The sequence below is a fragment of the Archocentrus centrarchus genome, chromosome 19 (genome assembly GCF_007364275.1).
Source record: "Archocentrus centrarchus isolate MPI-CPG fArcCen1 chromosome 19, fArcCen1, whole genome shotgun sequence".
Lineage (NCBI taxonomy): Eukaryota > Metazoa > Chordata > Actinopteri > Cichliformes > Cichlidae > Archocentrus > Archocentrus centrarchus.
The window spans coordinates 602,146-615,845 of record NC_044364.1 but is presented as its reverse complement, the minus strand read 5'-3'; the positions used below and the strand labels follow the sequence as shown (position 1 = coordinate 615,845).

At 41.6% G+C, this 13,700-nt stretch overlaps 1 protein-coding gene across 1 annotated transcript in view; it reads right to left on the bottom strand.

Annotated features, from left to right (window-relative positions):
• Positions 1-13,700, bottom strand: part of ca10a (carbonic anhydrase Xa) — a 412,177-nt gene that overhangs the window by 22,421 nt on the left and 376,056 nt on the right. The window contains exon 5 of the mRNA XM_030754899.1: positions 7,117-7,212. Within this exon, the coding sequence (XP_030610759.1) occupies positions 7,117-7,212 (96 nt within the window). The remainder of the gene's footprint in view (positions 1-7,116; positions 7,213-13,700) is intronic.

The window sequence follows — 13,700 nt, the reverse complement described above, 5'->3', positions numbered from 1 at the left end:
TTTCTCTTTGAAAACAGCACGTTAGAAGAGTTAAGGTAAATGAGAGGAGGCTGAAGAAGAATCAATATATTTTCTAGAAGGGTGAACATGTCTGTTAGAAATGATTGGGAACTGTTTCCCTGTGGTCCAAAGGAGTTAGACTCATGCAGCGTGCAGGATTCATGATGGCGAACCACACAAAGTAATGGCGTGCATGCAGAGATGTGCCGATCGCTGTGCTGAAACGCGACTGCAAATCTGAAATTGTTTCTTTCAGTCAGTTCTGCTCAGTTTTATTAACTTGCTAGTATTATAACTGAAGAGCAGAAAGGCACTAAACACTCAGAGTGAGGACTGAGACAAAGTTCCAGCTTTGCACTCGCTGCTTTGAGTCATTCTCCCGTCACAATTATACATTTTATCAGTCTGAAAACATTTTTCCTTCATTCTAAAAAATCAGCAGTCCAGCTATCACAAATCCCTCAATTACATTTTAGCTGCCTGTTGTTTCTACAATTGCAGATGATTTGCAGTGTTTCAGATTTTTAGTCCAATTATAGAAACCGGTCCATAATGAGCTGTGTTCTGTATTTTGAACAACTTTGTCTTTTTAGGCCATATTGGAGTTTTTAGGAGCTGCAAGTGAGCATATTTGGACAAGAGGATAGTGAAGTTATTAGCTAGCTGTTAAACGTTATGGTGCAATGCACAGACACACATAGAAGTTAACTTCTATCAGACTAATAAAATATTGGAATTTCACTCATCAAAGCTGAAGCACAAATTTTGGATGGTCTGCACCACACGGCAGAAATATTCCAAAAAGCAGCAACACAACAGGCCCAGTTTGACTCCAGTTAGCAGAAGTGAGGCCTAGCAGATCTTATCAATATCTAAATGAATGATAATACTGGTGCTATATCCCAATCGGATGGAGGTTTCTTCCTGTTAAAATGGAGTTTTTCCTCCCAACTGTCACCAAGTGCTGCTCATAGGGGGTCGTTTTGACTGTTGGGCTTTCTCTGTATTATTGTAGGGTCTTTACCTACAATATAAAGCACCCCGAGTCAAGTCAAGTTTATTTATATAGCACATTTAAAACAAAGACGTTGACCAAAGTGCTGCACATTAAAATATATAGCCCCAAGAACTACACTCAAATTAAAACAACATTAAAAGACAATAAATAACAAAAAATAAATACATTTTAAAAAGATACCATAAAAGTAATCATCTAAAAGGAGGTAGCACTGCAGTCAAATGCCAAGGAAAAGAAATGTGTTTTTAATAAAGATTTAAATGTGTGTATCGTCTGAGCTGTGCGGATATGGAGAGGTAGATCATTCCATAGCTTTGGTGCTGCTGCTGCAAAAGCTCGATCACCTCTCTGTTTTAGTCTAGTTTTAGGCCTCTGTAAGAGCAGCTGGTTCGATGACCTCAGAGCTCTTACAGGGGTGTGACAGTGAAGCAGCTCAGACAGATACAAAGGTGCCAGTCTGTTTAATAAGGCTTTAAAAGTAAGCAATAAAATCTTAAAATCGATTCTTAAACAGACAGGGAGCCAGTGAAGGGATGACAGGACCAGAGTAATGTGTTCATGCTTTTTTATGCCAGTTGAAAGACGTGCTGCCACGTTCTGGACCACCTGCAGGCGGCGCACAGATGATTGATCTATGCCAAAGTACAGGGAATTACAGCAGTCCAGGCGGGAAGTTGTAAAAGCATGAAAAACCTTTTCCACGTCTTGTTGTGGGAGATAAGGTTTTACCTCAGCAACAACTCTGAGTTGATAAAAACTGATTTTGGTAACAGCACTTATTTGCTTCTCCATTTTAAAACCGCTATCAAAAGGCAACAGTTTGCTGTGATTTGGTGCTATATAAATAAAATTGAATTGAACTGACAGAGTTACTGTCTAGTTTCACTTCAGCTATTTGTGTGTAATAACTTTGCTTTTCTCTGCGGCTGACAGACCAACATCAGCACAAGCAAGAGTGGCCCACAGACCAGTTACACCACATAATTTGTACTCTGCCTCCATCGACAGCAGAGCTCTCTGCAGGTAGATGGGCCATCCCCAGACTGCCAGCGGACTGTGAATGTGCTACACTGCAAGCAGAAGAATTCAAAACTGACCAGCAAATATGTGAAGGAAAGAAATGTCATCAGAGTTAGAGAGACAGAAGGCAACTATCCCACAGGAAAGCATGAAGAAGAGAAAACACATCCAGGCAGGAGAGCTGTGGGCAGTATGGATGACTTTATATGTCCTTAACTTCAGTCTGACCTTTTTTGGTCACTTTTTCTGTTATAGTTGAATTATATATGTAAAATTGAGGTGAAGCAACCTTAGAAATGTGTGTGTATGCGGGTGCACACGTGACTGAAAACAAATAGCACTAAAGCTCTAATTGCCATCTTAGCTATTTGAAAGCAAATATTATTGGTAAGGGTGATTCAGACTGTGAAACAATGGACATAGTGGCTTGTTACGTTAAAGCACACTCTGCTTTATCACTACTGGAGATTATAATTCACAAAATTAACATCATGTTGCATTCAGTACAGATAAACTCATCAGGAAACTGTCTGCTTGGGTCACAGTGGAAAGAAACTAAGGACTGTTTCCTCACTGACTTCTGCACGAGTGGATTTTCCCCTGCTGGTCATTTGAAAGAATGCAGGTTTAAGGCACGTGAGCATTTCCTTCACTTTTCAAACCCAGAGTCTCGGTCTCTATTTTACATAAAGTCCATGGTTAGATCACCCAGTAAGAGTTTAGGCTAAGTAGAACACAGTGATCACAACTTTGTACTTTGTATGACATTCAGTGACACAAACTGCCCTGAGAAGTATAGTGCACCTCCCAGCTAATAAGGAAGACCTTTGCACTTCATGTCTACCTCTGTATCCTCCTCAGGCTTCTCTCCACCTTCCTCTGCACTCCATCTATCCCTCTAGCATGCTCAGTGGACTTCACAACTCTAATTGCTGAGAAGTCTTTTGATGGAGTGATTAAAAAGGAATGTTCCTGTCCTCTGCCTCCCTTTGCTTCAGCTGAAATTACTTAGTCTTTGACCTTTTCCCTGTGCTCTTTGGGCAGGTATTATGTCTTTAATAGACACTCGTGCTATTCACAGATTTTCTGCTTTCTGTTTCTCTCATTTTCATCATTTTCACCGGTAAAACACCAGGAAGAGTCAGTCACTGAGTCTCTTCTTCTCAGGCAACATCCTCACATTAGGTGTGAGGAAAGTGCAGACATGGCACCATATAGCTGCTGTTTGTTTGACATAACATAACCACAAGATACATCACAAAGGGTTAGATATTTCATGCTGTTACATTTATTGACAATGCATCACTGAAGTATTGCTATTATTGTGAGTCTGGTTTCCACCACTGGTATCCTCGGTGGTGTCGCTGTGATGAGATGATCGGAAATCTGAGTGGAAATGTTAACGGTGAGAAAAACAAGCTTCTGCTTTGAGAAAGAAGTGACTTCACGGCTTTGTGCTACTGAGGAGACTGACCTGGTGAAACGTGCTTAAGACAGTGAGAGTGGAGATACATTTAGCACAAAAACAGTTGGTGGGTGTGTGAGTGGGTGGTAGGTGTTGAAGCATGATTTTTTTTTAATGGCATATCTCTTTAGATATTTTTAACATCCAGGCATTAATATTTTTTTGATGGATTTGTCGATTAAACTCCAGCAATTACTTTTTAAGAACATTTTGCCAGGTAATTTATAAAAAAAAGTGATTAAAAATAAAAACAAAATAAAGAAGGAATAAAAGTTTAGAATCCTTTTTTGTTGTGCTGAAGCATCCTCTGAGAAAGGCTTATTACTAAAGCTGTAATTGAAAACTTCGCAGGTGGGTAACCACAAGTCACAGAACACGATGATCAATAACCAATTGAAGATGAAACGATTGCTCCTCCTCACTGTATGAAGCCACATTAGGGGAATGGAGCAATGGTGTGTACAGTAGCTATTTACATTTGAACTGCACCCAGAATTAAAACATAAAGCAACACAGAAGAGTCAAAGCTCCAGTTCCTCTGCAGGAGCTAGCTGATCATAATGGTCAACTAGTTTTAAGCCAATGTGGAAGTGAAGTTTCTCTAAGTTGCTCTGAGCTCTCAGCTCCATCAGCTCCCAACTTTACAGCATTAAAAAGCAAGTTTACTAACTGGCAGAAAAAAGTTTTGACCTCTAGAGATAGTCTGCCTCTTTGATGACGGTATGTTGGCTTAATGTATATAGCACCAAATCATGACAACAGTCACCTCAAAGCACGTTATACTGTAAAGAGGTAAAGAGTATTCTGGAGAGAACACCAACCATGAAACGACCCCCTATGAGCAGCACTTGGTGACTGTTAAAACTCTGTTTTAACAGGGATCCAGAGTATCCTTCGGATCCAGAAGATTGGGATATAGCACCAGAGTAATCATTTATTTAGATGTTGATAAGATCTGCTAGGCCTCACTTCTGCTAACTGGAGTCAAACTGGGCCTGTTGTGTTGCTGCTTTTTGAAACATTTGGTATTCAGCCTAGCGGCCATGTGGTGCATCCAAAGTTTGTGCTTCAGCTTTAGTGAGTGAAATTTCAACATTTTATTAGTCTGATAGAAGTTAAGTATGTGTGTCTGTGCATTGCACCATAAAGTTTAACAGCTAGCTGATAACTTCACTACCCTGTTGTCCAAACGCTCACTTGCAGCTCCAAAAAAACCCAACATGGCCTAAAAAGACAAAACTGAGGGTTCAAAATACAGAATACAGAAACCAATTCAATTCAATTCAATTGAATTCAATTCACTTTTATTTATATAGCGCCAAATCACAACAAACAGTCGCCTCAAGGCGCTTTGTATTGTGGGTAAAGACCCTACAATAATACAGAGAAAACCCAACAGTCAAAACGACCCCCTATGAGCAGCACTTGGTGACAGTGGGAAGGAAAAACTCCCTTTAACAGGAAGAAACCTCCAGCAGAACCAGGCTCAGGGAGGGGGGGTCATCTGCTGAGACTGGTTGGGCTGAGGGGAGAGAAAAGACATGCTGTGGAAGAGAGCCAGAGATTAATATCAATTAATGATTAAATGCAGAGTGGAGTATAAACAAAGTAAATAAGGTGAATGAAAAGAAACGTCTATTGTGGGAACCCCCCAGCAGCCTAGGCCTATAGCAGCATAACTAAGGGAGGGTTCAGGGTCACCTGATCCAGCCCTAACTATAAGCTTGATCATAAAGGAGAGTTTTAAGCCTAATCTTAAAAATAGAGAGGGTGTCTGTCTCCTGAATCCAAGCTGGAAGCTGGTTCCACAGAAGAGGCGCCTGAAAGCTGAAGGCTCTGCCTCCCATTCTACTCTTAAGTATCCTAGGAACCACAAGTAAGCCAGCAGGCTGAGAGAGAAGTGCTCTGTTGGGGTGATATGGTACTATGAGGTCTTTGAGATAAGATGGGGCCTGATTATTCAAGACCTTGTATGTGAGGAGAAGGATTTTAAATTCAGGGAGCCAATGAAGAGACCAGTGTGTAATGTGATGGTGGCCATTTATGATAATTTTTTAAAACCTACATTCTATGGTTCAACAAGAATTTATATGCTTCTGTTTTTGTTTTAGTTCTTTGCCACATAAAAAGTGTTTTTTCAGCCCCTCAACAGTGGATCAGGGTTTCCTCGGTCTTAGAACCAAAAACTTCCTCCCAAGATGGGCTGACCTAAGCCATCATTTCCTCTGTAGCTTGAAGACTGATGGACTTGTCCTGCCAGCATTGAGGAACTAATTTGTAGTTAGCAGCTGGAATTTTCGGTCTTGGTTCAGTTTAGTTCAGTCTGAGCCTCTTATTCAAGACAGAAACCTCTCAGACACAACAAAGGCAGAGAGGATTACTGAGACCACCTTAACATCCCTGCTCAGCATGCACACAAATCCAAAGCACATTGTTTCTCTCTGTAGGATAACAGCATTACTAATTGTTTGTCTGAACTCTTCTAAATGTCCAACTGAAGAGCTCAAAACTCCTGAAAACACACAGATGGAACAGAGAGCGGCGGCTCGGGAACACTGCAGTAACTGTGTTCAGGGATAATTTAGCTGCAGGCACATTCATTTAAACCAAATGTAGCTGCAGGGCTAACTTCTGTTTAAAAGGTCGGGGCAGACATCACATGTATTACCCGGCACATTCACTGCTAGTTTCAGAAGTGAGGTTGTTTAACCAAAAGCAACACCAAACAAAAAAAAATATATATAAATGGTGCCATACATTATCTGTTCCCAGTTTAAACAAAATTAAAAATAAATAAATAGAATAAATAAAAATAAATTTGGCTACATGTGGGAACATCTAACATGCAGGGAGCAGTCTGGGGCACACTCAAACCCAGGCCCCTGAAATAGCCTTACAGACTACGGGGTCGTCTGCTTACCCAGGAGAGCTGTGGTCACACCCTAGTTAGCTACTTTATAACAAAGAAACTAACTTCCCTTCAACAGTTACTAAGCACTGACAAATCTGAACGACAAAACAAATTACATGGTTTTTTTTTTTCACCTCTGACAAACGCTTTGTAAAAGCTTACATGTGTTCATGGCAGATGAATGCTTCTGACTTTATCTGCTCTAACAGCCAGGTTCGGGGAGGCGGAGCCATTTGCTCCAACAGGTTGGGGTGAGAATAACTTTCTTACTCCCCTTTTTTAAGTTAAGTTTAATGTTCATGTCCTGGCAAATAAATAGAATGAACCGGCAAAAGGCAAATACTTACATTTTTTTAGTCTAACTGCTGTCTGAGATTCTTTATAAAGTAATAAAACACTGGTTCATGTTTGTGACATCAGCACTGACACATCTGAGAGAGCTCTCAGGTCCACATGATCATTAAGCCCTGTTGAATTTGTGCTACACAGTCCATCAGTGTACTGTATACTGGAGCTGTCTTGTGATTAAACACTGATTAAACCAGGGCCGGGTTCACTTATATGGAAAACTCATAATGTATTGATATGTATTCACTGGATTTCTTAGTTATAACCTATTACAGAATGTCAGTGGCTGCAAGTCATGATAAAATTCACACAACCTACACCTTTGTAGTTATTAAACATATATATGAGGCTCACCTTCATGAATATGGACACTATGACCAGTCCATTGGGGCTCTTTGCAGCTTCTGTATAATTTGTGTACAGCTCATGGTTGTAGTGGATCAGCTGAACCTGGAACACAAAGAGAAGAGGAGTAGGTGGTTACAGAGAGAAAACCATCAGCCTGATGTTTTCAGTGTAAACTTTATGAAGGTACTTGAAATCATCAGTTAGTATAAAACAGGAACCTTGGATCTGAGCACATTTCTCAAGAATATAGTTACTTTGTATCGATACTCTCTCATTCACGTAAATCCTTCCGCTTAATCATGGCAGATGATTTAAAAGGGAAAATCAATACAGGATGTGACTGTATTATAGCTGTAGTAAATGAAATGGCTGACATTCAGAGAATTTTTATGCTTGATGTTTATGAGGACAGAAGTAATAGGAAGGACATAAAGAGACAAGGATTCTGTCATTACTTGTTCCAAGGCCAGCCTACTGAGAGCAGCTAAACAATCTTCCAGCATGAGGTTAATGTTTCACTCACGGATATTTCATCCACTCCAGCTGTTCAGTATTTTAGGCCTTTTAATGATGTGCGGGCATAGGCAGACCCAACCGCTCAGCTTCCAACTTTTAAATGTGGAAATGACTGAAAGTTTTTTTGACTAAGATAAATAGGCAGTTCAGAGCAAGTAAAACTACATCCATCTGGAAGATGTACATTATATCATGACTGTGCACTTCTCAGAGGAGCAAAGAGAAGACAGGGAAATGAGGTAAACTTCTGTAGGTGACAGGAGAGTAACACTAACGCAGTTTTGTTCTGGCTTCAAAACACACTGGGAAGCAGAGCGTTTGGTCTGCATGGAGCCTTTATTTTGAAAATTGACCAGATTCTACGTGGTTCCACGAAGCGACCCAACACAGAGCGGTGAGGTCCTTCTGTAACGTGCTGTGGTGCTGTCTCAAGAATTGTCTTGAGTGCGATCAGCCCCACATCAGGGCTGAAATGCAATATAGCCTCAGCCAGCTGGGGTAAGGGAAACTACAAGGGGACCCTTGGATAGAAATATTCCTGCGTTATCAGCTGTTCTGACTCCACCAATCCACCAAAACTGCACATACTGTATGGACCTGACACCTCTGCAGGCATCCTGTGTGAGTCCTGTGAGTGCCTCAAACTTAAAAGTCCTTTAGGTCTAGGGGTGGGTTGGTTATGTGTTTAAACACATCAGATCTGGGATGTTGGGTCTTTGTCAAGTTCCATAATTTGTCCCTTAGTTTTTGACTTTCCAGAGTGGCCCTCTCCTGCTTCGGGACATCACTGGATTCCCCGCAGACCGTGGTATCGAGATGATGTTATTCACTTCACCTCTTTTCTGTCTCTGTAGACTGTATATAAAAGATGCACACAACCACCGTGACATCACCCGATGTTTAGTGAAGATGAACATCATCTTACATGAGAGGCACATTTCAGAGAATATTTCAATACTGAATAGATTTTACACTAATAGACCTTAATAGAACTTATTACTGACACAGAAAAGCATACCCTACTTTATCCTCCTTCTGGACTATAATTTATAAAATGAGCATCATGTTTTATTCAGTATCACTTGGAACTAGAGACTAAGCCCATGATCTCATCAGTGAAGTGTTTGCTGAGCTCACAGAGTAACTCAGCTGAGGGCCCACAGACTTCCATACAACCTCCAGTCTTTAAATCAGCAACCCTAATGCTGGCCATTAGAAAGAATGCAGGTTTAAGGCAGATAGATCCTGAGTCTTAGAAGTGGAGCCCGAGTTCACTGATTACAAAAACGTGGTCATCCTACACTCATCAAAAAATACTTACATTTTTTCCCCCAAAATATCTTTTTTGCTTTTCTGCAGATCTTAGGATTAGGGTTAGAGGTTATGGTTGGGTAGATGAGGGCTGGAGTCATAACTAATAGTAACTTAGAAACATGCAGAACTACAGTCACAGTATTTTTCCTGAGCTTACAAATTCACTGCTCAAAAAAATGAAAGGAGCACTTTGGAAACACATGAGATCTCAGTGGTTAAAAAAAAAAAGTCATGTTGGATATGTACACTGATATGGACTGGATACTGTGTGGGGAATGAAAGGACGCCATAACGTTCGATGGAAATGAAAATTATCAACCTACACAGGCTGAAAGACGCCCTGAAAATCAAAGTGAAAACTGATGGAGCAGGCTAGTCCAGTTTATGCTTGTATGCATGCCACAACATCAGGGCATGCTCCTAATGAGACGGCGGATGGTGTCCTGGGGAATCTCCTCCTAGATCTGGAGCAGGGTGTCACTGAGCTCCTGGACAGTCTGAGGTGCAACCTGGTGGTGTCGGATGGACCGAAACATCATGTCTCAGAGGTGTCAGGGTGGGGGCCAGTCAATGGTATAAATTCCTTCATCTTTCAGGAACTGCCTGCATACTCTCTCCACATGAGGCCGGGCATTGTTGTGCACCAGGAAGAACCCAGGACCCAGTGCACCAGCGTAGGGTCTGACAGTGGGTCCATCCTGACACCTGATGGCAGTCAGGGTGCCTTTGCCGAGCCTGTAGCAACCTGCGCGTCCCTCCATGGATATGCCTACTCTCCCAGAGTAACTGCCTGTCTCCTGGAATCTCCTCCATGCTCTGAGACTGTGCAGCAAACCTTCTGCCAATGGCACGTATTGATGTGCCATCCTGGAGGAGCTGGACTACCTGTGCAGCCTCTGTAGGGTCCAGGTATGACCTCACACTACCAGCGGTTCAATTAAATATTTATTTTCTGAATATTCTTAGAAGTTTTATTTTATATTTTTTAGAAAGTGTGACTTTCTACAGCATGGCACTGGACAGGAGTGGCCAATGACAAATAAAGGCATTCTATTCTATTCTATTGTGAATTAAGAATTTCAATCAATTTTATTTATATAGTGCCAAATCACAACAAACAGTCGCCTCATAGTCACACTGACCCAAGCCAAATGCCAAAAGAGTAAAAACGCAGCCAAAAAAATGAGGAGGGGAAAAGTCTCAGTGGGCTCCACCTATAAAACCATTCCTGAGTCATTGTTGCCCCTCTAGTGCACCTGATGTTGATTTCATTAACACAAAAGCAGCTGAAACTGATTAACAACCCCCTCTGCTACTTACCTGACCGCATCAATATCCCAGAAGCTTGACTTGATGCTAACCTCTGATTAAAAAATTGCCCTTTTTTGAGCAGTAGCACAGGAGAAGAAGTGGCCACTAATCTGTGGAATCTTTTAAATAGGTATTAAGAAAGAAATCTGTCACTTCCCATTACACAGATCAGCCAAAAGCCCAACCTACAGCTTTACATTTATTACCCTTAGGCTATAGTCGCTCAATATCTGCTAATATACACAATAAGCACCGATGAATACAAAAGTGGTGAAGGACTTATTTCAAGCACAAAGGGGTAGTAATAATTTTCACATATTTCCCGAAGGCTTTCTCTCCTCACCGCCATAAACGTCTCATCCTCCCTCACTAAGAGCTCGGCACATACTGTACTGGGGTATATAAATAAACAATTTTAAGAAGAGAGTAATTATGAAATGCTCGATTGGGGCAGCACACAGCAGCAGAACATTTATAAATGCAATCAAGGCAAGAGAGGAAGTGATTAGGGCCCTATGTTGATCTGATTAGATTTTTAGGTGAGAGCGGCAGAGGCAGCCAAAAGAACTCATCCACACTCCCTCAATGACAAATTGCACAAAGTCGGCTGCTGGTGGACAATAAAAGGCCAGTGTGGGCCATAATAAAGTGAGAATGTCTGCCAAATGGAAAAAGAGGGATAAAAAAAGGTCTTAATTAGATACAAAAATAGTTACAGAAAGAGGAGAAAGGTGCTTTTGTGTGTTGGCCAGTTGGTGAGAATGAAACACTGCATTAGTTACTGCTGCTTCCCCACATTCAAACAGACTCACACCAGATATGAAGTTCAGCTGCCGATCTAACAGGAACATTTTCTTTGGATTCAGCAGCAACAATGTGCTTCAGTCTGCTGAGTATTACACAGGTTGGTAACCCTAGAGTTACTAGCTGGCTCTCTCCCTCCAGGGGTAGTCCTCTACCTCCTGGTCATATGTATCCTGACCCTTCCCCTCCTCCCACCCAATCAAACAACACATCACATACATGTAGGGTCTGGGGGGCTCGTGCCACAGTGAGTAGAGCCACTCCCTTGGCTCCGCTCACTGTGCTGCATGATGTCCCACCCCTCCTTTTTAATTACATCATACCACATCACATCATAGTGCACATAGGGCCTTGGCGGGCAGGTGTGTCACACAGCGGTTAGTGGGTGGAGCCACTGAGGTGGCCCCATTTATCTGTTCACTGCTGCCTGCTCCTCAATTTTATTTACATCTCAGACATTGAGGGCCTGTGGGTGGGGTGGGGGGTGCTGCTCCTCGGTGCTCATGTTACATCTGTCCCTCCAATTTTAATAGCACTGTAGCTTTCACACCAGTCATACACACACTTCCCACTACACATACACAACACATCACCCCAAACACTTTGAGCTTTGTTTAAGTTCGTTCGGCTTTAGCAAAGAAAGACATGTCATTATTATTCCATTTACAGAGGTGCTCCCATCAAAACTTTCCAAAAATATATGAGAAAATACTGCTTCACCTTAAACCTGGAACTCAGGTGAAGTACATCATCGACAGTGACAGTAAAGGAATGAAAACAGTGGTTTTAATCACTAACAGTGAAACCACGGTGAGATAAAACATAAAGATCATTTTGACACCAGAATAAATCACCTTGATTACATGAGAACGGCCTTCAAAACAATATTTAAACAGTTACATTTGCACTAAAACTGCCTCTGAATACTTCGGGTACTCAGTTTGTTAGAAGTTTCTTTGGCAGTTTTCAGGTCAGTTAAACCTGGATGGGAAGGTGCACTGAATGAACTGGGTGTGAATGGTCACTATTACTTAGTGTGTGTGTGAGAGAGAGTGTGTGTCAAGGGGTCATGACAGCCTCTTTACGGCGTGACGGCTGGGCCGCCCTTAGGGATAGGGAAATATGAAGACAGTAAGTCGATAGGGGGAAGAGAGGTGCTCAGCACTAACAGCTTTCAAAGCGCTGGGCTGGAAATGATGCTCCCATCTCAGCTTTAATCCATCCTTCCTTCCTCCTTCAGATTAACTGGAAAATGGATCCAGAAACCTCCAAACGGACAAGCCCTGCTGCCACACACAAAAACACGCATCACGCTCTGCACTGGAGAGCTTCCTTTGTTTTTAATTCTGCTGTTTTCCTGGCACGACTAGAATCAGCTTTCTATAAATCAGCTGTGCTAATGCATATCAAACAGCAGTGGTAATTGAGCATAATCCCAAATTTGTGTTTTCTCCACTGATATTTTTCTTCAGAACACGCTGAGCAGTGATGTACTGATGCAATTTTAATCCAAGATCCTTCACAACGAAGCTGCTGTGGTGCAGATGTGGGCGTAATGTTCCATTTAATAGTGATTAATGATAATTAGAGGAAGACAAAATAAAACAGTAAGAGCCTCCTTATCTGCAGCTCTGTGACCAATAATCTGCCACAGCGATATTAGCTCAATGTGATTTTCTGTGACTGTTTGAAAGAGGACATACGAGGTGTGTTTGTGGCTGATGGGGATTTAAATGCTTGACGCGCCCGCCCGCCTGCAGCAAATCCTTTTCAAAAACCTGACAAGATTTGAATTACACGTGTCTGAATCCCTCTTCAGCAATAAGCACCGTCTCCTTCTGTCACTGTCGGATGTATTAGGTGTAACACCAATTTAATCTATCAACGCTAATATCATGTGAATGGTGCCACATTGTTATTAGATAATCTGAGTAAAAAAGCCCATGAAGCCAACAGCTCCTCAGTGTTTCTGCATTTCTAATTTCTCATAGCTGACTCTGAGTGGACACTGAGTGGGTGTAAATGAAAGTGTTCTCTTCCATGGTCTGTCAATATTATAATGCACATAAAAGAGTCATTTCTGTCTCCTCCTGTTGAAAGATGATAGCTTTTTAAAAGCTCTCAGATTTGGACATGAAAAGGTTTCACAGTCTTTACACAGAAAGATGCTTTTCACACTCAGTGAGCTGAAACTTCAGAGAAAAGCTCCGACCTAAACAGCCACACACCGTACCTGTCCCTGCTTATTCTAAAAATTAGAACTTTATGAAAAAAATATTTTTGTAAATGAATATGTGACAACATATTCTATTTTCATTACAGTGAACCCTCGTTTATCGCGGGGGTTACGTTCCAAAAATAAAGGCGAAATCTGCGAAGTAGTCAGCTTTATTTTTTACAATTATTATACAGCACTATAGAAGGAAACCAACCCGAACACATTCTGTGCTGGACAGAGACGAGGGACGGAGGAGATGGATTGACAGCCAATCAGGACGCAGAACACGATGCGCGTTCATACACCGTTAAAAAAAAAAAAGAAAAAAGAAAAAAAAGCATAAAAAACTGCACTAAAAAAATCCGTGAAACAGCGAGGCCGCGAGAGGTGAAGCGCGTTACAACGAGGGTTCACTGTATACATAAAG